The following is a 24331-nucleotide window of genomic DNA, read 5'->3' on the forward strand; positions in this document are numbered from 1 at the left end:
CGAGTAGAAATCCGACAAAAGTAAAATAAGGCTAATAATATGAAGTGATAATGCTAACCAAAACTTGATTGATTATATCATTGAGTGATAAGAAAACTTATAGATAATTGATATAAGTGATTCGAGATGATTACAAGTGATCGGAGATATCTTAAAGAAGTGATTATAAGTGATAATGAGTGATTACGGGTGTTTGGGAAAAGATACAAGTGAAAGATATATGAGAGTGAAAAGATGTAATAAAATGAGGCTTTTAGGATGCATGAAGGTAAGAGCACAAGAGTGCAAGGGAGTTGAAGGCAAGCGGTGATCCCCCCTCATCTTCTAGTCCTCCTTTTATAAGTAAAGCTTGGACGAAGTAAAAAAAATTTTGGACGAATTTACAGCAGCATCTTCAGTCCATCTTCAATCCATTTATAGCATGTTGAGATTTTCCAAATGGAAAATGATGATGTGCTCTGAAAATTCCTTTTTTTGTCTTCTATGATTTTTGTCCGTTTTGGTGATCGGTCTCATTTCCATCGTCATCTAACAAGTTGATGCCATATCAATCATCTTCATTGGTGTAATGAGATTGATCATCTTTAGAGGAACTTTGAGATTTTGAAGGTAGCGTAGTGATTGAGAATTCTGACATGAGTTTTGCCAACACACAGCCATATCCTTCTGGTGATTGCATGGCAGCCAAATGAGCTTGGGTCAGTGATTTTTGCTGAATTTTTTTAGTAATTTTATGATCAGGTGATTTTTAATTTCGCCGATTTAATCGGTTAAAAAATACTTCCTCATAAAGATTTTCTATGAATTTGATATTGTCCCACCATTTAGTCTGAATCTTCTAAGTAGGTGGAGGGGGTGTGAAGGATAAGAAGACTGTCTATAATCAAATTCTCAGGCTGTTACCTAGGAAACTCGAAAATTGATCAAAAAATGCATAAGATTTGAAAATTGTGATTCATGATTTGATTGGTTTGAATGGGTGTAAAAGATTTTCAAGCTAATTCTAAATTGTGGAGGTAATATTTCAATGATGGGACTAAAGTGACTCCACTATTTTGGAACCAGAAAAGTGATTGTTCAGTAAAATCTATTTTGAAATAAAAAAGCCAAGTGTGACAAATTTACCCCAAACTATTTTTTTTTACTATGAAAAACCCCAAATAGGTACACTTGTGACAAATTTACCCCGACTGACCATAAAAAATCATAAATTTGTATATTTATGACAAATTTACCCCCAAACTATTTTTTTTTACTATGAAAAACCCCAAATAGGTACACTTGTGACAAATTTACCCCGATTGATCATAAAAAATCATAAATTTGTATATTTATGACAAATTTACCCCCAAACTAATTTATTCGATTGCGAGAAAACCCCAAACCGGTAAATTTGTGATAAATATATCATTCGCTAAATTAGATTAATATCATAAAAAAATCACAGAAATTGTAAACTGTGACAAATGGAGCGTAAAATCCCAAATTGGTATACCAATCAACTGTCACACGTCATTTAACTTAATAATTTGATAGTAAAATTAAACAAAAACTAACAGAAAGTAAATTTGTCACAAGTGGACTTGTTTGGGGTTTTTGGTGGTAAAAAAAAATTGTTTAGGGTAATTTTGTCATGGGTGTTCCCGTTTGGGGTTTTTCAAGGTATTAATCCTAGATTTTATTGCCAAACTTTCTTTTTATATTTTGGCTTGGGTATCTTTGAGAGCTTTTATTTCTAATCTTTGCTGATTTATTTCATTATTGAGATCATTCATATTGATAGGTCTAGATTGCATTTTCTTATTTCTATTAATAATATCTTTGAGATTATAAGTTGTATTAGAATTAGTCGGGATCTTCATAGAAGACTGGAGTCTATCTAAATATTGTTTTCTGGCTTTTGGATCCCATATATTATCAGCTGTTTCTTACAAGAATTGTTCTTCCTTTGTTAAAACATTGATTTCAAGTGTCAGTTCTTCTTCAGGAGAGGAATTATTTTCTTCAAATTCAAATGAAGTTTCTATCTCGTTGATTTGGAGGCCCGCTTCTTCAGGATAGTCTTTTGAAGAAGAATCATCATTTGTAGCAGCCATGATGCTATTAAGCTGATAAAACGTCTCCTCATCTATGAAGAGTTCATTTAATTTTTTGTTTATTTGGCAATATTTAGAAACGTGCGCTCTTTTCCCACAATTGTAACATTTAATGTCTCTATTAATTTTCCTTTTTGGTTTTTGTTTGGGTTTATCATATTTATTAGCTCGTGATTTATTTTTGTAATGATTTTTAGATTTTCTTTCTTCAGAAGGACAATTTTCTTTATATTTTGGTTTCGATGGAGTGTATGAAGGATCATATTGTGCACAGAAATATCCTAAATCTTTTTTTTTGCGTAATTGTTCTTTCTTTAATTGCTCTCGCAATTTTATTAAATTACACATTTGGGTTCCTTATCTATAAACATAAGAAATTAGTTCTCCATATGATAATGAGTGATAAGGAATTTGGCCATTATATTCTTCTCTTATTTTATTACAAACCTGATCTTCTATTAAACGAGGTAAACCGGCTAAGAATCTTTCCTTCCAAAAGAATTGGTTTACGTCTGGTCTAACCAAAACCCTTTGTAGAAAAAGATCCTTATATACTTGGAATCTCCCTAACGATTTACATTTCACATTCGAAAGAAGATCTTGATTTACGTTTTTTTATATGGGAAGGATCTTTTATAAAATGCTGTGATATAGAATAGATGAGAGTACATACATCATCTTGAATGGCTTGCCCATTAGCATCTTCAATACGTTGTCCATATTCATCTATTTTATGTGCATTTAAGATTTGAGTTCTTTGTTCATCAGTAAGATAATTATCCCCTCAACCTTTTAGTTGTCCTGTAAATCTAGCTACTAAAAGGTTAGCAACGGCATGATTAGAAATTTCTTATTGAGTTTTATAAGCATTTGCTACCATAACTATTTGATTAGGAATATTGACAGTATTATTTTCAAAGACACCATCTATATTCCATTCATAAATGGTATCGGAAGAATACTTATTGAACTCTTTGTGATGACACTTCAAGGACAATATCAAGAGGAGTGGCTCTTTGATATTAAATTTTTTGGAGATTTTTGCATGAGAGTATTTATTACAGGAATTGATTCACTTTCAAACCCTTCATTAGATTTTTCAAGGACATTTATTTGAGCCAAGGGGAGATATATTGGTTAACTTGATATTTTCTTTTAATAGGTTTGTCACCCCATTTTTGTCCAAAAAGACATTGCAAATGAAACAATTTAATTATGTAAACTTTTCTAGTGAACCTGTTGACATATAAATTTTGGTGACCCGTTTAATCATTTCCATTGAAAACCAGAAGTAGGTATCACTTTTTAGTGGTCGACGCCATCAATGATGCCGGCGATCTTTATTTTACCTAGCTGATTTAGAAAAGAGAAGTAGATATCACTTCTTTTTTGCCTTCCTCAGTCGTTGATCCACTTCTGCTGCCGCTGCTTAAGCCACTGCTGCGGCAGTTGGGGCCATTGGTGGCCTTGTGTTGCTCGAGCTCTAACTGGAGCTTGAAGACGGAACCGCAGCGCTTGCACTTCACTTTAGCTTTGCGGTGGACCATCTAGGCGTGGTACTCCAATATGCTCTTTGAGAACTTCTTTCCACAGCAATTACACTTCTGCATAGTTTTCAATTTGAGGGAGAGTTCAAAGGCAGAGTTGAGGAGAAAAAGAGACTGAGGGTTGAGGGAGAGTTCGAAGGCGAGAGGAGGCAAAGTTGAGGAGAAGAGGAGACTGAGGGTTGAGGGAGAGTTCAAAGGCGAGAGGAAGAGAATAACACATGTACATGCAATGCATGTGGAGGTGATTTGGTAGGGCCCTAGATGAAGGAACGCGGAATTCAATGCCCTGGAACGGAGAGATCTCCAAGGACCTTGGGATGTGGCTTCTCAAACTCATCGATCCCTGTGAAAACCATTCTTTAGAAACATCAAATGGCAAGGAAAAGAATACCTTGAATGTCAAAATTTGATAAGGAGACACTTAAGTAATAAGTATCAAAAGTTACTAAAGTGACATTTAAGTGCTACTTTTTTTTTCTTTTTTGAAAAATGAGATACCCGAGTGTCAAGTCCGGCGAAGGTGGTTGGAAATCATTTGTGGCAATTTTTTAATAATATAACTTACCTATTTGGCATGCCGGAAAGCTGAGTCAATAACGAAGAACCAAAACAACGTCATTTTATCTTTTTTTTTTTGGATTTTAATATAAATATTAAGTAAATTAAAATACTTATATTTATTTTATATTATAAATAAAAAGAAGGCAGAAGGTGAGGGCTCAACCTTTGTCACCAGAAGGGTCGGCGATGGTGGAGGGCAGGTTGGCCGGGGTCGTCGGACCCGGGCCAAATGTTGGCTACCTCGGCCGATTGATGGTGAGGGCTTGCGAGCCCTCGCTTAGATCTAGGGCGAGTGTGACATCCTGAAATTCGACCCTGTTTTTGATAAAGCGAATGGACATTTCGTCGACGTGCTTATGGTCCTTTTTCTCTAAGCTGATCACTCACGAGTTAATTAACCTATTGGGTGAAGCCGTTAAAGGATGTATCCGAGGTAAAAAAATCCCTAAAAGCTACCTAATTAGTTGGATTGGACTAAAATCATGTCCGGTCGATTCTAACCATGAAATTTAAATTGGTTTCGGGAATCGAATATTCGAGCGTGTCACAATTCATTTTTAGGATCGTCTCATCGTTTGTCAATTTATTGACGAGTCCAAAATTTCAATAAAGAAATTATCGGAGAAAAATTGAAGATCAAAAGAAAATAGAAAGGGAAAGGAAAAGAGAAAAGAAAAATAAGAAAAATATTATTATTTTATTTCTTTTTCTCTCTCTCTTTCTCTCTCCTTCCCTCCCCTCGTGCGAGAAAGCCCCTCTCGAATGCCTTGCTATTTTTCACTTTCCCTTCTTCACTTTTCACCTTTTGACTTTTCAACACTTATCCTTTATCTCTTCTCTCTCTCTTATCTCTCATCTCTCCTTCTCTCTCGCTCGACACTCTCTTCCTCCCCCTCTTTGTTCGTGCGAAGCCAGTGGACGGAAGCAGCAGCTCGCCGAAACCGCCGCCGCCGCATCGGAGCTGGACCGCATGCTCGCGCATGCTGCGCGCTCCGCCATCGCCCCCTTCACACCCCGCCGTCCCCGCCGTGCGCCGCCCAGCCCCTGTTCTGCCTCTACTAGCCCCCGTTCCGCCCCTGTCCGACCACCTCCGGGCACCGCCTAGCTCCGTCCGGCCACCGCCCGGCCTCCTCGGCGTCCCCCTCACCCTCCGTCGGCCTTCCCTCGCCGTTTTGGCCACCGGAGCAGCTCCGGCCAGCCTAGACCAGTAAGCCCGCGAGTGGGTTTCCAGCGACTTCGGCCCGCTTTTGGGTCGTTTCCGGGCCCCGAACCCGAGGCCCGCTTTGGGGTTTATCGTTCTTCGAGTCGCCCCCGTCGGATTGATCCGATTTGCGCGTGATTCCAATGAGTAGTCTCACTAATCCTTGCTTAGTTGGCTAATTATTCTTAGGGGTTGGTTAGGTTTAATTAAATGCAATTAGGTGGTTAGATTAGAATGAATTAGTGTTTATTAGTCAATTGTGATGCGAATTAGACAAATTGATTGTGCAATTAGCAAGTAGATGTAGTCTACTATTTATTGAAAGTATCTCAGGATTTTTCCCGACCCCTAGTGGGCTTCAATTAGGCTTTTCGGGCCTAAGTGGAATTTTTGGTATTTAAATGTAATTTTCGGAATTAAATTAATTAATTAATTATTTTCCGAAAATTCAACTAGATGGCTAGTGACCGGAATATTATGTTGATGATCGTGGTGAAGTCCGTTTATTTAATCGGGCTTTATTTTTAACTAAATTGAATTTTTAATATTAATTATTTAAATTTCGAAATTAATTAATTAATTAATTATTTTTCGGAAATTAAGGTTGAGATGGCCAATGACCGAAATTTTATGCTGATTGTCGTGGCGCAGTCCGTTTATTTAATTGAGCTCTATTTCATGTTGAATTGAATTATTTGTGAAAGAAGGAATTATTCTTTAATTGAATAATCTTTGGTTATTAATTGAAAAAGAACTGGGCATCGTTGATAATGCCAAAAGGATTTGAGTGGACTACAGAAAATGGTGGAATTTATAAAAAAGAAATTATTATATTTTGGCTAGGGTCGAGCGAGTACCCACACATGGCATTTTATCATAAATGATAAAACTGGTTATTTGATTGTTTGCTTGGAATGGCATGTATACTGGCTCGATGACTCCACGGAGCATCTTGAGACAGGATGGTATGATCTACTGGCTCGATGACTCTACAAAGCATCTTGAGACAGTACGATATGATAAATTGTATGATCTAGCGGCTTGATGACTCTACGGAGTATCTTGAGACAGTACGGTATGATAAGTTGTATGATCTACCAGCTCAATGACTCTACGGAGCATTTGGAGACAGTACGGTATGATAAATTGTGTGTATACCAGCTCAGTGACTTTATATGTCATCTTGAGATAGGACGGTATGATCTATCGACTCGGTGACTCTACAGATTATCTTGAGACAGTACGGTATGATATGCCGGCTCGATAATCCTATAGATCATCTTGAGACAGTACTGTATGATTTGATAGCTCGATGACTCTATATGTCATCTAGAGATAAGATAACATACTACCTATATATCACTTAGGGTGAGTAGTCTTGGATGTTGATCAGACTTATAGAAAGTATGGAAGGAGTCAATCAAGAGATAATTTGGATGACATGTAATCGACTAGGTCGATTGATCGATGATTCGATCTGATTGGGTGATGTGATGTGATGTGATGATGTATATTTGATATATATACTAACTTGCAGGAATGAACTGAGGCCAAGGTAAGTCCTCTGACCTGTGCGTGTTTAGGCAGCCTATAGTATAATAGTTTACTAATCGGGCCTTAGTGGGGTAGAACTTGCTGAGACGTAGTCTCATCCCAGTTTGGGAAAAAACATTTTAGGACCTCGATGAGGAGCTGAGGAGGAGGAATCTGAGAAAGAGAACTCTGAGGCGAAACCTGAGGAGAAGAATTTTGGAAGAAGAAGATAATCCCGAGAGGGGCCTTGAGTACGACCCGGATGGACTGAGATTCCATCTTCTTTTGTGAACTCCTTTTTATGTTGATAGAGTGAAAGTAAAAAGTTGTGAATAGTTGTGAAGTACTATGGTTTGTGTTTTGTATAAATGTTTGGTTGTAGATTTCAATATGAAAAATATGGCCTGCTTTTCTATCCCATTGTTTTATTGTCTGGGGATTTATAACTGCTTCCGCATGTGCTTAATAAATGAAAGGGTCGGCGATACATAGTCCTGGGATATCGTATTCTCTCTCTCTCTCTTTTTAAATTAAAATTAAAATAAAATTAGTTCTAAATTTAATTTAATTAATATTTATATTAATTATCTAGCCATGTTCGCAAAACAACGTCATTCTACGGTTGTCTCGTTAGAAAATCGCCACGTCAGCATTTTGATCGGATTTTCTAGCCGTTGGCATTTAACGATCAATTTTGCTATGATTTTGGCACTTAAATGTCACTTTTGTAATTTTTGATATTTAAGTATCCCTCCATATCAAGTTTTAGCACTCAAAGTGTCCATCACTCTCAAATGGCAACCGGATTCCAAATATCACTTATACGTTTGTATATTGCTTCCTAAATACACTCAAATCATCATCATCTACTCTATTGATTTGAGATGCACCAGATATGCACGAATGCATTTCATGTAAGTTGCATGAAAAATGCATGTAGGATGCATGTGATATGCACGAGCTTGCAGGCCGACGAAGCTTTAGGTGATCGGTGAGCTTGAGGTATTATTTGTGATAAGGTTAGCCATTTCCGAGTCTTCTTTGGGTCAAAGGCCCGCTTTGAGGAGGTTTCTCCTCAGGCCTATATTTGAAATTTTCCCAATTCTATATATTGCCCATTTGGGTACTTTAGGTGCTTGACCTAGCGAATACATTGTTCATTGTTTTTATCATGAAATTGAGTTTGTCGAATCGATAATATCATACCATTGGCAAGAAAAAATCAATTGTCTTGACTTTGACGGCATGTGTACTGTATTTGTTGATGAAGTGATGATATAAAGGGAGAACGTGAGGCGGGATGCCTTTGGAGAGAGGAGTAATGGATTGAGATTGAGTTTGCTTGGTCATTCTCATGATGTCTCTTGAAACAAAAGCCGGTGAGTAGTTCCGTTTAGACCTTGCCATCTTAGACATCTTTCTACCTTCTCTGGCCTCAATCATGATGGGACACTCAAACGATCTAAGAATAAGTTTTGGCATTAAGGCGAGCGTTATACAAAAGTCATGACATTTTAGTATTCTTTTCCCAATTATTAAAAGAGTGAAAAAAATGTTCAATTCTTTCTAGAAAGGAATCCATGCAGTGGTAAAAAAGATAATATTAGTAGTTTATTTTCCATTTAATCAAAATTATATATCAACTTATCAATTGATTATGACGTTGCACAAGGGATGAAAAGAGTCACACTTGCCTCTAGCATATACATGAAACGGAATCTATATTATTAAGCTAGAACTTGCGCTCTTTTTGTCTCACTTATAAAATCCCAATATTACCCTTGTATTTGACAGTAAGATGATAAGACACCTTTTTTTTTTAATCAAGAAGGCATCATATGTTTACATGACTAATAATTTATTCTCAGCAAACGGAATCAGCCATTTTATGCACACAACGGAGCAAACAAGAGCACAGAATCAGATCAAACAGAATGAGGGATGGTCATAATAAGGGGACCAAAACCTGTTGTGTACCACTTGGCCCCGCGCCATTTCTATTTTTATCCAATACTGATAGAGACTTAAGGTTTAGAGAAAGTACTTATTCTCTGAGCAATCATTCTGATGGCTCGTGCATGAAGAGATGAAGCTCTCGTGGAAGAGAAAAGCGTCAAGCTCTTGAGCTGCATGAGGTGTGATGAAAAATAATGCGAAAGATTTGTGCCAAATTTTGTACTTAAAACATAAGTAAGACAATATGGAAGAATTATATGCCAAGTCAATCACCATGGTGCTAAAACTGTCCAAACAAACATCTTAATACCACAACTTTTTAGGGGATCACTAAGTGTTTCCGGCAACTTTTGGAAAAATAGACTTAAATATTATTTTAATAATGTTGACTTACTCGAGTTATTTAAATGGATGCTTTTAAAAAGTTTGGGTACTAAAATGATTTCTCCTAAAGTTTTGGCATCAAATTGATCCATCGTATAGTTTCGACACTAAACTCTATATTAAGTGGGACCTGCTTCGCTGTTCAAGGGGCAATGCATTTTTCAGATCATTCATGTAAGACTTTTAACGCTGGCTATCATGTTAAAAACATAATTTTTTTCTGAAGTACACTTTGCATATACATTGTCATATATTGGCCAAAGGTCAAATAAAAGCACCAACTTATACCTCTGGACAAAAATAGTCTCAAATCACACGAAAAACGCATGACGAAAAATGTCCAATGGATATAAAGAAACGACTTTAGACCCTCTAGAAAAAAATAACTCCATGTTCAAACGACTCATAAAAGGCATGAAATTTTACTAGAGTGACGAAAATTTCCATCATTGTTTTTTCGTCAAATTTATTTGACATCTCACGTGACCAATGATTATTCGTGCACAATAGACATGTCAACTAAGCTAAAACAACGTTGCCACTTAGACTATAATGGATTATTTGCTCAGTTCACTTTTTTTTTTGGCTCAGTTCACTTAAGTAGAAATCATTTGGAACCCTAATTTGCAAACTTGAAACTCTAACCAAAATTCACGATTTTCCAAAAATCTACAAATTAGCTCAAAATGTAAATTTAATAAACCATACTTTGTGGACTCATCTTGTGGCGAAACCCTTGCCATCTAATCTACGAATTCGATTGGGGCTAAACTCTTTTTCTCTTTGTTATCTGAAGAGAATGAACGAAAATACTATTGAAACAACGTCTTCTTAGTTTAAATGTCTACGGCGTTGATTTGGCTCAACTGACGTGTCCATCCGTCAACATCATTAGCCATTGTAGAAGAAGAATAAGCCTTTTGGTCAGAAAAGCTATTCGATATTTTTGTTGCTCGAGCAAAACTTTGTGCTTTAATTTGGGATCGTTTGAAAAATGGGTTTAGTTTTGTCCTAAGGATGAAAGCTTGCGTTTTTCTTTTATTCGGTGGATATTTGTCCTTTAAGCGAAAGTTTTTGCTTTTTTCGAATCTTTGAAAACTGGGGATATGTTTGTGTTGAGAGTACAAATTCATGCTCTCATTTTTTTGGAATTTTTGGCCGTCATTTCACTAGCAAATTGTATTCTTGAAAATTGTGCAAGTAGACTGCATGAACAGGAATAAATCTCATGGAGCATGATGCCATCATGAGAGGAAAGAATACAATGGGATGTGGTCCTCATTTTGTTTCTGTTGCTTCTAATTCAGTCCAGTCCAAGTACTTGCATGCAGTGTTTTCTCTCTTTTTTTTTTTTTTTTTATAAGAGTGACTTTACAAAGAATTAATAATTCGTGCATCCGATGTATCTTTTTTTAGCTAAAGATGCCTTAGAGTTTCGAAGGCACCAAAGAAGTAAAACACGGTTTACTAGGTCAATCCAAGAAGAGCATGCTGGTGAGTAGTGAAGAATTAAGAAAGAGGACGTAAAACACATTTAACTAGCTTGAGAACCACTTTTCTAGTCAAGAAGGCATCATATGTTTAAATGACTTTTGGTTTATTCTTTAACAAACATGACAACTGTTTTAGACACGCAACAAAGCAAGCAGAGCACAGAGTCTGATTAAATACGATCCAACGATCCGATTCTAGTCAAGGTCAAGGGGACTCCATACTGGGGATGAGTAGTGACCGTAGGAATAGGGGCATGCTTGTAAGAAGGAGATAGCTGCACTGAGAAATTCTGCAAAATCAAAGTCAGAGCAACTTTGGCTTCAGCGAAAGAAAAGTTTTGGCCAATGCAATTTCTTGGACCCCAACCGAAAGGGAGAAAGCAGAGCTTGTTCTTGGTTGCTTTCGAGACTCCCTCGGAGAATCTCTCTGGATTGAACTCTTTGGCATCATCACCCCAATTCTCTGGATCATGGTGGATCAGGATCGTCGGCACAAAAAGCACAACTCCTGAAGGTACTTGTATATCTCCCAACTTGGTTGTCTTTTGAACTGTTCTCATCATCATAAATCCAGGCGGATACAACCTGAGCACCTCATTCAGTATCATGCTTACCTGTACAAAAATCAAGTTGTGGTCAGCCCGTTTTTATCCAAAAAGACATTGAAGATGTAACAATTAAATTATCTAAACCTTGCCTAGTGGACCAAATTTATCAAACATAACATCATTTCTGTGATCTACGTTGTAACTTCGAATGGGAAGGCACAATCCATCTGTCTCCATTCTCCATCGCCTAAATATATATATTTTCTTTTGGTTCAGGGGAATGAGTGGGGAAGAACAGCAATTAGATTTCAGGTCAGGGGGTTACAACATTTTCCTTCAATTGTTGGCCTTCCATTTTCATCTGTTCTTTCTTTTTCCTTTTTCTCTTTTTGCAAAAAACCATTTGTTTGATGCGAGTTTTGAAATTCAGGAATATATGTCTTGAAATCTAGATAAACAGCAGACGACAACACGATGTGAATCCTTACAATTTTTAATTGGCTCAACGCATCAAAGTCAGGTTTGTTGTTGCCGAAAACTTGCCGGACTTCCTCTCTTGCTCTGTCTTGCCATTTCTGGTGCTTGCTTAACAAAATCAGAGTCCAAGTAATCAAAACAGAAGTTGTCTCTTGACCTGCTAAGTTGAATGCTTTACACTCTCCAATCACATCCTCCATGCTCATGCCCTTTTGATCCACGGACTCCTGAATTTCTTTCATGTTTGATTTTAGCAACAGTCCCAAGAGATCATCGTCATCTGCTCTTCCTTCCTTCATTGCCCTCTCTCTTTTGGTCACTATGTCTTCCAACAATCCTTCTACTTTGCGGTTGATTTCTTTCATCCTCTTCCGCAGTTTGGTAGGCAAGAGGCTGCATTTTTTTATAAGAAAATTAGTTTCAAGATGAAAACTTCATTCAGTAATTTAGTTTCTACAAGTTATACGTGTCCCGGTACATAAATGCACTCAACCAATTTCATCCATTCTATTGAGTTTAGAAGTTGGAAAGCAGCAATCTCAATGAGAGCTGGACAGAAGATTTGCCTTACTAAACATTGTTTTGACAGAAAAAAATTGCAGCGTGCTATGACAATCCAACCACTATCCATGATTTGCAAAATCATAGGACATTGACTTTAGAACTTTTCAAGTTCCTTGTGTGGCAAGATGCTTAAAGTCGATCGACAAATGATTTGCAAAATCATGAGACAATTGTGGAAAGTTGCAACTGACTCCATGGATAAGGATTGAGGAAGTCAAAGTGAATTTTGTTACTCTTTTTTTCTTGTCAAATGCTTTTGAAACAGTTTAAGATGTTTGGATAAATTATTGCTAAATCATTCTCCACTCACCTCCACCCGGGAATAAACACGAGCTGAAGAATCTTGCTAGTGAGGGCAATTTGTTCTTGTTGAAGGGGGAGGATACTCATGACTTGGTCGTAGGTTACACCGAAAGCAGCTCTACAGAGTACATCACCTGTCAAATGCTGAAGGTCAGGCCAAACATCCACTTCGCCCGCCAAACTTTGCTTCTCCCATCCCCTAATCATCTCCTCGCAACTTGACAATGTTGCAGTCACTACATACTGTAATTATTCAACAATTAGAAAGCTAAATGAATCGAATGTACAAAGTTTTTACTTATCAATTAGTTTAAGTTCCGTAAGATGTTGGAGCTGGTCAAGAAACTATTAGCTGCAAGCAGTAATACCTTCAACTTCTCATAGTGAAAAGCCGGGTTGATGATCTTTCTATGTTTGACCCATTTCTCACCCTCAATCATGACGAGCCCTGATACTAAGAGATCTTCCGTGGCCTTGGGATGTGGCTTTTCGAACTCATTGATCCGTGAAAATATTTGTTTCAACATGTCGGAGTCCATGATGGTCAATACAGGCGTTGGCCCAAACCATGTAAAGCAAAGCTTCCCTGCAACAAATATTTTTATATAATTTATTGACCATCGGCCGCTTCATAGCTGTCATTCATTTTTCATGTTACTTTTCCTAAAATCGACACTAAATATTGTAAAATTTACATTATTGCAGGATTTGTTCTACTTGCCTTTCATGAATATATCTCGATTGAAGTGCTGAAAAGAGACCAGAAAAATGAATATTCTTTAGCAGGTTTTTAGCTAAAAAAAACAGCTTCTAATGAGTTGAAATTGTATACTGTTTCGTACAGGAAATTGAGTTTGTCGAATCATTGATATTATACCTTTGGCTAACAGTTCAACCGTATCTCAACTTTGACGCAACACGTACCGTATTTCTTGATGGAGTGATGAAAGAAAGGGAGCAAGCGAGGCGCGATGTCATTTGAGAAAGGAGTAATTGTTTGAGATTGAGCTTGCTTGCTCATTCTCATGTTGTCTCTCAGGTCTTGAAACGATAGCCTGTAAGAGGTTCCATTTAGACCTTGCTGTCTCAGACATCTTTCTAGCTTCCTCGGCTTCAGCCAAAACAAACACAGTAATTTCCATGCACAAGTCAAGAAGGCGATCAGAACAAGGGAGAGAACGATTGAATATGCTGAGGACAGTTCCATATTCGACGCTAAACATTTGACACGCTCGTCTTGTTTCTGTGAGGAAATAAATAGGACTCTGGGGGAGCAGAAAGACATCGTTGAAAAAAGAATGCGTTGACTTCCTTTTGGTAAGGGAGAACAACCGCCTAGAATGTTTCTTAGTTTCTTAGGATGACATCTGTTTTACACGATATTGTAAGGAATTCGTTCACTTGTTACCCGTCCAGCCATGCACGCTACAATGATAATAAAAAACTAAGCGGCATGGCGTTTTTATTTCCAATCTTCAACCCTTCTTTTCAAATTATTTCAGTGCACTGCGAAAACCAATGGTCAACCACATTCATCAGCCAAGAAAGGAATTCAAATGTGATCATTTTAGGGTGAGTGTTAACTTATAATTACTTAACAAGATCTCATTCGTCTGATGTGGGACATTAAAATGTTACATTCCAGGAGTGGTAAAATGGACAAGTTATTCGTGAGTGGTAAGTTATTGAAATTGTTGGTAAATGTCAAACGTTGTCGGTAGAATTAGGTGACTCGCAACTGGCTTGGTAATTTACCAACTATGTACGGGGTGTATCAATGTCAAATTAATAGCAATACCATGCTTGTTTCACGACGATTGAACTTCACTAGAAATGTAGTTTCGGAGTAAGCAATGTATAGGAAAGAATGATATGATTTTCCAAAGTATGGGGTGGTTTTCGCAAGTAAAGTGAAGCCTATATTCAGATAGTTGTTACCGAAAATTTTTTAGAAATGAAACTCCGAGCTCAACACTAGGAATCTTTTAAAACAAGTTCAAAAAGTTTCGCCCAACCCAAATCAAAAAGTATTTTCTTTTTATCAAGGAAACTCAGGGATTGAAAGGAAGCCATATAGGGAAGAATCGAGCTGAGCGGCACTACAACAAAAAAAGGCATAGAGGACTGGTTAATGCTATGTTATTTCTGTCGTCTTGAAAGGATTCGAGACTTGACGACTAGTCGAGAGGGAGTATTTTCTCTTGTGAGAGTAAGTGGGAGTGTTGTACGAGGGACATGCTGTAGCTTTGCTAGTGTTCTAGCAGAGCAGGAATTGTTGCTGTCGTGAGGAACTTTGTAACCCGCAACCTACTTGATTTTATTTTTGGAGTTCAACAGAAAAAAAAAAAAATGATAGTAACACGCCGAAATTGTTGTAAGGTACCCACTTCGGCATCATGATTTTTTCGAAGGATTATATGAGTTCAGAAAACGATTGCTTAAGTAACTTTGACGACCTTTTTTTTTTCTTTTGGTAGAAATTTTGACGACTTAGATTGCCAAAAACCTTGACATGTCATTACTTCAATGAAAAAAGCTCGCTGGCGTCGCTTAAATTGAAAAAAGTCTTGGCACTATCTCAATCATTCGTGATGTTTTGGCCCTAGCGTTACATATTAGTAATTTTAGAGAATGATATAGCACCTTGTGACACTTCATTATGTTGATGCATAGCATCATTGGTACTCAAATTTTGGAAAGGCATAAAAATTCTTTTTCAACTGATTCACTCCTCGGCTCTTGGTTCATCTAGCAATGCTAAAAGGACAAGGCCAGCCAGGGCAGGGCACAGCCCGTTTATGCGACAGGCCAAGCGGCGTCGTGGTCAGGTGGTAAAATTCAAAAGCAGTTGATCCTTCTCAAGTGAAGAAGCAGCTAATTTCTACTCGAACTTGAAAGCAGTAAAACCATTATTTCAAGTTACCTAACAATAAATTGCTTACTTGTCAAATTGAAGACCCTTGATGATCTAGTAAGATCCATTATTTGTGGTGTCATTGCCAACTGTTATGTATTTATTATGAGATTTGAAAGTAATAGTCATAATTTGAAGTTGCTAACCGGCCAACGATCATGTCACTACCTTTCTGATGACGATTGTTAAGCAATATTTGGGGAAACTGAAAAGAAACATCATTCTCTAAAAGTCAGAGAATCATATGATGTAATCGGTATCTTTGTGATATATGAGACGAGGTTTCTTCTTTAAAAGTGGTATTCTATTCTTTATTGGTTTACATCAACAGCAGCTGCTGCTTAATAAATTCATTGAGCTGACATCAAGCGGCGGCTTGAAGTTCCCCTCACATCACTAAACCCATTTTGCGTGACTCAGGTTGCCAAAATAGTAGTTGATAATCTTTGGAATCATGGCTGATGGAGTCAAAGACGCTTTTAAAATTATGCAACGAAGTCCTTAACTCATAGTCGGTCCGGCGTGGCCTATGTTATTGCGAGGCTGTGTCTATCAATGTGTTTGTTTAAGAACAATGATGGCACATTTTTGAAAAACTCTAGAACTCTACTGATTAAATATTTAGAACTCAATTGGCCTACCAATGCAACGTGTAAGACTTCCATTGTACTAAGCTCTTGGTTGGATAAGAAGTTCAAGACATTTTATCAACCTCATTTCTATCCGATTTTGTGGTAGTCATGGAAGGGACCAATTTTTTTCAGATTATGTTGATTGGTAGGTTACATAGATAGATAGTGCAGATATTTTAATCTAACTAAAGATGAATGTAATTGATGTTCATCTAAGGAAAACTGGCAATCATAAGTCTGGTTAACATGACCCATAAAAAAAAAAGTGAAAAAAGTGAGAGGAAGGGTAATTAATTTTGAGAAATGATTGTGTAATAGTCTTTAATTTATTATAATAATAAAAATTTATTCTAAAATATAAAAAACTAACTATTAAATAATTATAAATTATTGAGGAGTAAATTTCTTTAGGAATTTGTGACTCATAATAAAATGGTATTCTCACATTAACATAAAGATTATTATACTAGCAAATACCATTAATTTTTGAAAAATGAGAGCGTGACGGAGCCTTTACTCTTCTATGCGTAACGGTGTTGTCCCCACCACACATTTTCCCTAAGAAAATCACCAATCTTATTTGATGGGTTTGCTAGCCCACCAAGTAAGATTTCTCCAATTAGAAAAAAAAAAAAATTAGCAAAATAAAGATGAGCGAATAAAAAAGGAACTTATTAGCATGTCTCATGTAAAATATTTTTACAGTAAAAGTAAAAAAGAATGATTTAAACATTTTTGTTTCAAGAGAATATAAATTTAGGATCACTAGCCAGGCACCTGTGCAAAATAATTTTCACACCTATAGCTATTGAAACGAACACGGTCATCAAAACTGAACTTAAATATTTTATACCACCAACGTTAAAACTACATAAGTATATAGAGGGATGACTACTAATATTATACGTCAAGTAACATTTATCTTTGTGCAATTAAAGTCAAAATAGATCGACAACCTAGAAGTCAAATGCGTGGCTATCTAGAAGTCTATGGAACACTTGTAACTACATGAAGCGGTTAAATGTTTCAGTACACGCCACCTTTAGCCTGTAAAGTAACTCTGATACAAAGCACTTTGTACATAATTAGCGAAATTTGAACATATTATTTCTGGCGTCGAAGCTGGACATTTCCCAGTGCCTTGACTACTTTAGCGGCGGGGAAAGAGACTGATTTGTTTTATAATATTTAAATGGAAGGATTTTTAATTTTTTGCATGCAAATACGTCGCAAACTAATTGAAAGTCCACGGCATGTGTTATCCATGTGTAAGATATTTACAATTACTTTTTGTATTAATTGCTATATAGCTATTTTTCTTATATTTGGAGCGATATTCACCCTTTAAATGCAAATTAATGCTCTCTCTCAACATTTTATTTTCCTTTCGGTTGTTCAATTCCATGAACATGAAACATGAGATCCATATTGCACCATTACTAAAGAGAAGTAACAGTGCCGTAAGGCTCTAAGTATTCAATGCTAATATCAAATAGAATACATACTTATTTAAAATACTCGTTACTAAGTAGGGCCAAGCATCTCTAAGTTGAGTGTACTTTTATTTTTTCCCAATATAATATAACTGCTTGACTTCGTTAAAATACTTAATCGAAAACCAGTTTCATGTATAACATGATACTCTATGTCAATTTTCCCGACTAATGCACGTTGATGGAAGAATTAGCAAAAAAGGCAAAAACCTATTCCAGTTGTGTCAATTTAATTATAATTTTTTTAGTCAATTTAGTCCTAAACCTTTTACAATTGTGCCAGTTTAGTCCATTCGGCTAAAATTGGCTGGCTAGCTATGACGTGGACGCCGGCCGGTGAAAGTTGACATGGCAATTTTTAAATTATTTATTTATTTTTTCCACCTTCTCCTTCCTTTGGCCGGCCGGCATCGGCCAAAGGCGAGGATTGACGAGGTTTGCCTCATTGGCCAGTGGTGAAGGCGAGCCTTGCCCAGAGACCGCGAGGCCGCCGTCGCTAGATTTGGCGAGGCTTGGGCTCGCCTAGCCAAGGCAACGGTTGACCTTGCTAATGGCCGGCGAGGCTGCTATTGCCAAATCTGGCGAGGAGCCTTGCCGGCCACCGGTGAGGTCGATCCTTGCCTTGGATTGGGCAAAGCCGAGACTCGCCTAGTGACAACGAGGCCGGCCTTGTCGGCCCTCACCTTTGGTCAATGCCGCCAAAGGAAGGAGAAGTGGATGAAAAAAATATTAAAAATTCAAAAAAATAATTTAAAAAGCCATGTCAACCTTTGTCGATAGTCGTTGCCGGTTGGCATCCATGTCGGCGCCGGCCAGTCAATTTTGGTCGGATGGACTAAAGCGGCACAATTGTAAAAGATTTATCACTAAATTAGCCCAAAAAAAAAAATTTATGATTGATTTGACACAATTGCAATAGGTCTAGGAATTTTTTGACATTCTCCCCATGCTGACATCCAAATTTTCAATTAAGGGACTGTACATACATGTCATAAGAAAACTAGGGATCGAATTCATCAATGACGATAAAATTTAGACAAGAAAAGTACAAAAAAAAAAGGTTATAAACATATTATATTAGTAAAATTCAATTATAAACCTTTTACTTGGATCAATTAAATCCTAAACATTTTGCATTTATGCTAATTGAGTCCATCCAATGGATTTTGGCTTGAAATCACTGACATAAATGCTGGCCATCATATATGGTACGACCGGCATGACGTAGACAAATTTTGCAAATTTTTGATATTTTTTCGATTATTATTATTTTTCCATTGTGGCCGGTGAGGGTCATGGCCCTCATTTAGGCCATGGGTGGCCTCGAGTGAGGGTTGCCAAGCTCTCACTAGATCTAGCAAGGGTGGCCCTAACCCAGGCTGTGATGGCCAAGCCCTAGCGGCGACTTTTATAATTTTTCTTTAATTGTTTTCCTTTTCTTTTCTTTGCGCTAGGCACTGGCGACCAATGCTTATACTAGCCAAATCGAATCTGTTAGCTTTTAATATTAGTTTACATAAGTTCACCACAATTTTTAGATCACGTTAAGCATTTCCGGCAAGGTGGTAATTTTAAATTCATACAATTTGACAAAGCACCCACATGCCGCAAGATAAAAGCATATATTTTTATCATTGACTTTTTCACCTTCTTGAATATAATTAACGGAGTTAGATGGAAGCCTGGCGTTTCACTTTTCAGTTTCCCCGCGATGCTTTTTCCATTGTTGACCATACATAAGAAAGAGTAGCTTCAATTAGGAATGTGCAAAGGAACCAAAAACCGCTCGGAATGAGACCAGATCGGCCTAGAATGGCGATTCCTACGGGGACTGGTTTGGTTCTCGGTTCCAATTTAATGGAATTGGTGAGTATTGGTCCGGTTCTTGATTCTAGGCATGGATCCGTTTACCTATCTACCAAGACTAGACACACACACACACACACACACACACACACACAAAGAAATTCCATTTCAATTACTTAATTATTTTTTAGTTTTTTGACCAATATATATGTTCGTATATATGTAGTTATTTAACATTATTGATTAATTTTGTCTATTAGGATTAATCCTTGTATTTTTTTTTTCATTCTAATAATCTGTTTACTTACTTTTTCAGCCGAAAACAAAATAAACAAAGAGGAAGGATGGGACCGATTGGAGATGCTCATAATGTTGTGGCATTTTGTCGTCATAATACAAAATTAAGAGTCAATGGCTAGTTTTAAGAGCACCATCATATCTCTCCTTAGCCATCTTGGCAATTAAATTAGATTGACGTTGAAAAGAAGATGGGTTAGCGATTAATATTTTAACTGCCGTGGAGGTTAGGACTTCTAATGTAGAGTTTAATTTTCCACATGTTCTTGTTGTTGGGGAACCCTAAGAGGACCACACCATAAACTTTAAAGAAATTAAGTGCCTAGCAAATTAATATTGTCTATTTATTTCGCCCTATAGTTTTCAATCTTTAATCAAAATCAATGGCTCACATTTTAACACAAATTTAAGGCCGTACAAGCTTTGGTTAGAAACTAAGTTCACCATTATATTGATTGATGAATATAATGTTGTAGGGATTGGGGATTAGTCCCATGGACCCACTTGGGAATCGGACCGGATCGATAATCCAGTTCCTGAGTGGATTCATGAAACCAATCGGTCATTATTAAATGGTTCGAGTTCCAACATGAGAATTGCTCCTGGACCATGCTCATCCTTAGCTTCAATGCCACTCTCTCCCTCACCTACTCACACTTTTTATTCCAACTTTCAAGCTTTTTCTTCTTTACTTTTAGTGAACTTTTCACTTATTTTTATGCAATTACCTAAAAAAAAAAAACTTCTTTTTTGTGCTTGGTAAACAATTATTGACATGACAAACACGATATATCATAGTGCACTATATAAAAATATAACTTCATCTCAACACAATCTTAACATATTTTGATTCACGTTAATAGTATGTCTAAATATGTATTATATTTATCGATTTTGCACTTAATTTTACTTTTATCCGATGCGCAGTTTGTAATTAGTTCTTGAAGTGAAATTGACAATGTTCCGTAGCAACTGTATTGGTGTCAAAATCATATATGCTGATCCTATGTTAGTTTGATGTCTTTCAAGTCATCTATATACTTCCAAACTTAAGAAATAAAAACACTGTGATTTTTCCCCAACTTTTAGCTTGCTGCATCCAATATGATGTAATTAATCAATTTAAATAAGTAGTGTCCCAAACTTTTAACGATCTCTCAATTATGAATTTTTTTTAAAGAAAATTAAAAGAAAAAAAATTACATTCAATGTATACCTACTCATCTCACCAATTTAGATAAGGAGTACGTTATCATTAAAAATCATTAAACATCCTCGGGCATACGATAAATATGTTAGTGCATTACATATCTATGATTTAATCCTCTCCAAAAGCTTGGTAAAGATAGTTCAAAGTACAACTTTTAATCTTAGAAAAGATTTGGCTGAAATAATTGTGGGGAGAATTACCAAAAAAGTCATAAACATTTTACAATTGTGCCAATTTAGTCATAAATTTATTTTTTAACCAATTGAGTCATAAACCTTTTACGGTTGTGCTAGTTTAGTCTTTCGGCCAAAATTGGTTGGTGGCACTAATGTGGCCACCGACCACAATTTTTTAAAATATTTTATTTTTGGAATTATTTTATTAATTTTTTTAATCTTCTCTCTCTCTCTCTCTCTCTCTCTCTCTCTCTCTCTCTCTTCCCCCCTCCTTCTTCCTTTGGCTTTGACGACTGACCAACCCTCGCCAATTGCTAGACTAAGGCGGCTGGGCGAGCTTGCCTCATTGTTGTTGGGTGAGGGCAGCCACTGGTGAGGTGAATCCTCATTGGATTTGGTGGGGGCTTGCCTCACCTCGCTTGATTTGAGTGATGGTGAGGGCTCGCCTCGCCATCGTTGGGTGAGGACTCCCTCACCGGATCTAGCGAGGGCTCACCCCACCAGTGTCTGGGTGAGCTCTTAGGCAGATTTGGTGAAGGAGTCCTCACCTAGCGATGGTGAGGGGGGCCTCACCATCGCTGAGTTTGGTGAGGCAAGCCCTCGCTAGATCTAGTGGGGGCTCGCCTCACCAGTGGTTGGGCGAGCTTGCCCTTGCCTAGCAATGAAAAGGCAAGTTCCTTGGCCACCTCAGTTCGGGGACCTATGAGGGCTAGTTGGTTGCTAGAGCCAAAGGAAGAAGGAGGGAGGGGTAATGATTTCATTTGGGTAGTGGTCAACAAACTAATGAAATAGGCATACAGAAGTGTATGTGTGTCAGATAGTTCTTCTACATGGAGTGCCGATGACTAAGTTATATTGGATCCAGACCTGAGGTTCTCAGTTTCAGCAGAACAGTTAGATGTGCCTTTTGACGCATTGCATAGTAGAGCGTGCAAAGAGCCAGGGTGTTGAGATGAAGTCAAGGAAAGAATGATCACAGGCCTAGAGTCAATCTAGCAGTCAGTGGATGCCATGGCAGTGATCAGATGCAGATTAAAGATCGCTTAGAGCATACAAAAAGCTACGCAAATAAGCGTCGAAGGTCTTTGAAATTCCAAGTCGGTGATCACGTTTTTTTAAAGGTGTCACCAATGAGAGGAACTTCGCGCTTTGGGAAAAAAGGAAAGTTGAGTCCGAGGTACATAGGTCCATTTATTTAATTGAGCTTTATTTTGTGCTGAAATGAATTAATTGTGATTATATGATTATTTTCCTGAATTAATTGGATAATTAATTGAAAAATAACGGAGTGTCAGTTAACAGCACCAAAAATGTTTTGGTGGACTACAGATAAGAGTGAGATTTGTGGAAAGAAAATCATAATATTTTGGCTAAGGCTGATAATGTACCCACACATGTGTACTTTTATAAAAAATAATAAAAATGGTAAAATTGAGTATGCCATATATAGAATTGCATGTATACCGGCTCGGTGACTCTATATGTCATCTTGAGACAGGACAATATGATCTACCAGCTCGGTGACTTTATAGGTTATCTTGAGACAATATGGTATGATGTACTGGCTTGATAATTCTACAAATCATCTTGACACGATATGGTATGATAAATTTTGTGTATACCGGCTTGGTGACTCTATATGTCATCTTGAGACATGATGGTATGATCTACCGGCTCGGTGACTCTACATATTATCTTGAGACAGTATGGTATGATATACCAGCTCGATAATTCTACATATCACCTTGAGATAGTACGGTATGACATTGATATACCGGCTCGATGACTCTCTTTGTCATCTTGAGACATGATAGTATGATTTGATAGCTTGATGACTCTATATGTCGTTTGGAGATGGGATACTATATATATATCACCTAGGGTGAGTAATCTTGGATGTTGATCAGACTTATAGATAGTATGGAATGGGCCGACCAAGAAATGGTCGTGATGAAATGTAATCGACTAGATCGATCGATTGATAATTCGATCGCAATTGATTAGGTGGTGTGATGCAATGTGTTCGTGTATATTTGATATATATACTAACTTGTAGGAAGGAACTGAGGCCAAGGTAAGTTCTCTGACCCGTGTTGTGCTTAGGCAGCCCATGCGACATATTGTTTTACTAATCAGGTCTTAAGGGGTAGAACTTGTTGAGACATAGTCTCATCCCGATTGTGGGACAACATTTTAAGTCCCTAGATGCAGTAGACTTGATTTTGAAGATCTTGGAAGTCCGGTATAGTCTGCTCAAGGCTTCAGTTGGAGTGTGGGGGATGATGAAGAGGAGGACGAGGTTCCGTAGTTTATGGAACCCCACCCCCATTTGTAGACCTTGATTCTGATTCTGAATTTGTTTAAGTTGAATCTGGAGTAATAGTTTGCTATATATATATATATATATATATATATATATATATATATATATATATATATGTGCACTGATTTGCAATGTATATAAGCGTGGTTGTTTTTGAAAGTTCGGAATTTAGTCCTACTTTCATATCCCATTGTTTTATTGTCTAGAGATATTTTATCTACTTCCGCATGCGTATTAAAATAAAAGGGTCGGCGATGCATCCTGGGACGTTGCTATAAATCGACTAGGTGAGGGATGGGCACGCGTTCAAGGATCAGGGCGTGACACCAAGTTTCCGGCATTCTCAAATGGCAATCGGATTTCAAATGTCACTCATAGGTTTGTATATTGCTGCCTAAGTACACTCAAATCATTATCATCCATTCTATTGCTTTGAGATGCACCAGATATGCACGAATGCATTTCATGTAAGTTGCATGAAAAATGCATGTGGGATGCACGTGATATGCATGAGCTTGCAGGCCGACGAAGCTTTCGGTGACCGGTGAGCTTGAGGTATTATTTGAGATAAGGTTAGCCATTTCCAAGTCTTCTTTGGGTCAAAGGTCCACTTTGAGGAGGTCTCTCCTCATGCCTATATTTGAAATTTTCCCGATTCTATATATTTTTCATTTGTGTACTTTAGGTGCTTGACCTAGCGAATACATTGTTCATTGTTTTTTTATCACAAAATTGAGTTTGTCGAATCGATAAAATCATACCATTGGTAAGAAAAAATCAATTGTGTCTTGACTTTGACGGCATGCGTACTGTATTT

General features: G+C 37.3%; 1 protein-coding gene across 1 annotated transcript; it reads right to left on the reverse strand.

Annotated features, from left to right (window-relative positions):
• Positions 1-10840: 10840 nt before the first annotated feature.
• LOC120286385 (cytochrome P450 72A225-like) lies at positions 10841-13815 on the reverse strand. Its single transcript, XM_039318188.1, has 5 exons — positions 13588-13815; positions 13032-13249; positions 12671-12906; positions 11808-12189; positions 10841-11385 (listed from the first exon to the last, which is right to left on the reverse strand). Exons 1-5 carry the CDS (start codon positions 13688-13690, stop codon positions 10942-10944), a joined length of 1383 nt encoding a protein of 460 aa, XP_039174122.1. The 5' UTR covers positions 13691-13815; the 3' UTR covers positions 10841-10941.
• Between the last annotated feature and the right edge of the window lie 10516 nt (positions 13816-24331).

The sequence above is a fragment of the Eucalyptus grandis genome, chromosome 7, assembly GCF_016545825.1.
Source record: "Eucalyptus grandis isolate ANBG69807.140 chromosome 7, ASM1654582v1, whole genome shotgun sequence".
Lineage (NCBI taxonomy): Eukaryota > Viridiplantae > Streptophyta > Magnoliopsida > Myrtales > Myrtaceae > Eucalyptus > Eucalyptus grandis.

Coding starts and splice junctions, on each gene's coding strand:
- LOC120286385 (XM_039318188.1), bottom strand. CDS start 13,690: ATGAGAATGAGCAAGCAAGCTCAATCTCAAACAATTACTCCTTTCTCA. Junction 12,190..12,670: donor GTGTTTATTCCCGGGTGGAG/GTGAGTGGAGAA, acceptor AAAAAAATGCAG/CCTCTTGCCTACCAAACTGC. Junction 11,386..11,807: donor CGTTGAGCCAATTAAAAATT/GTAAGGATTCAC, acceptor ATTTTTGTACAG/GTAAGCATGATACTGAATGA.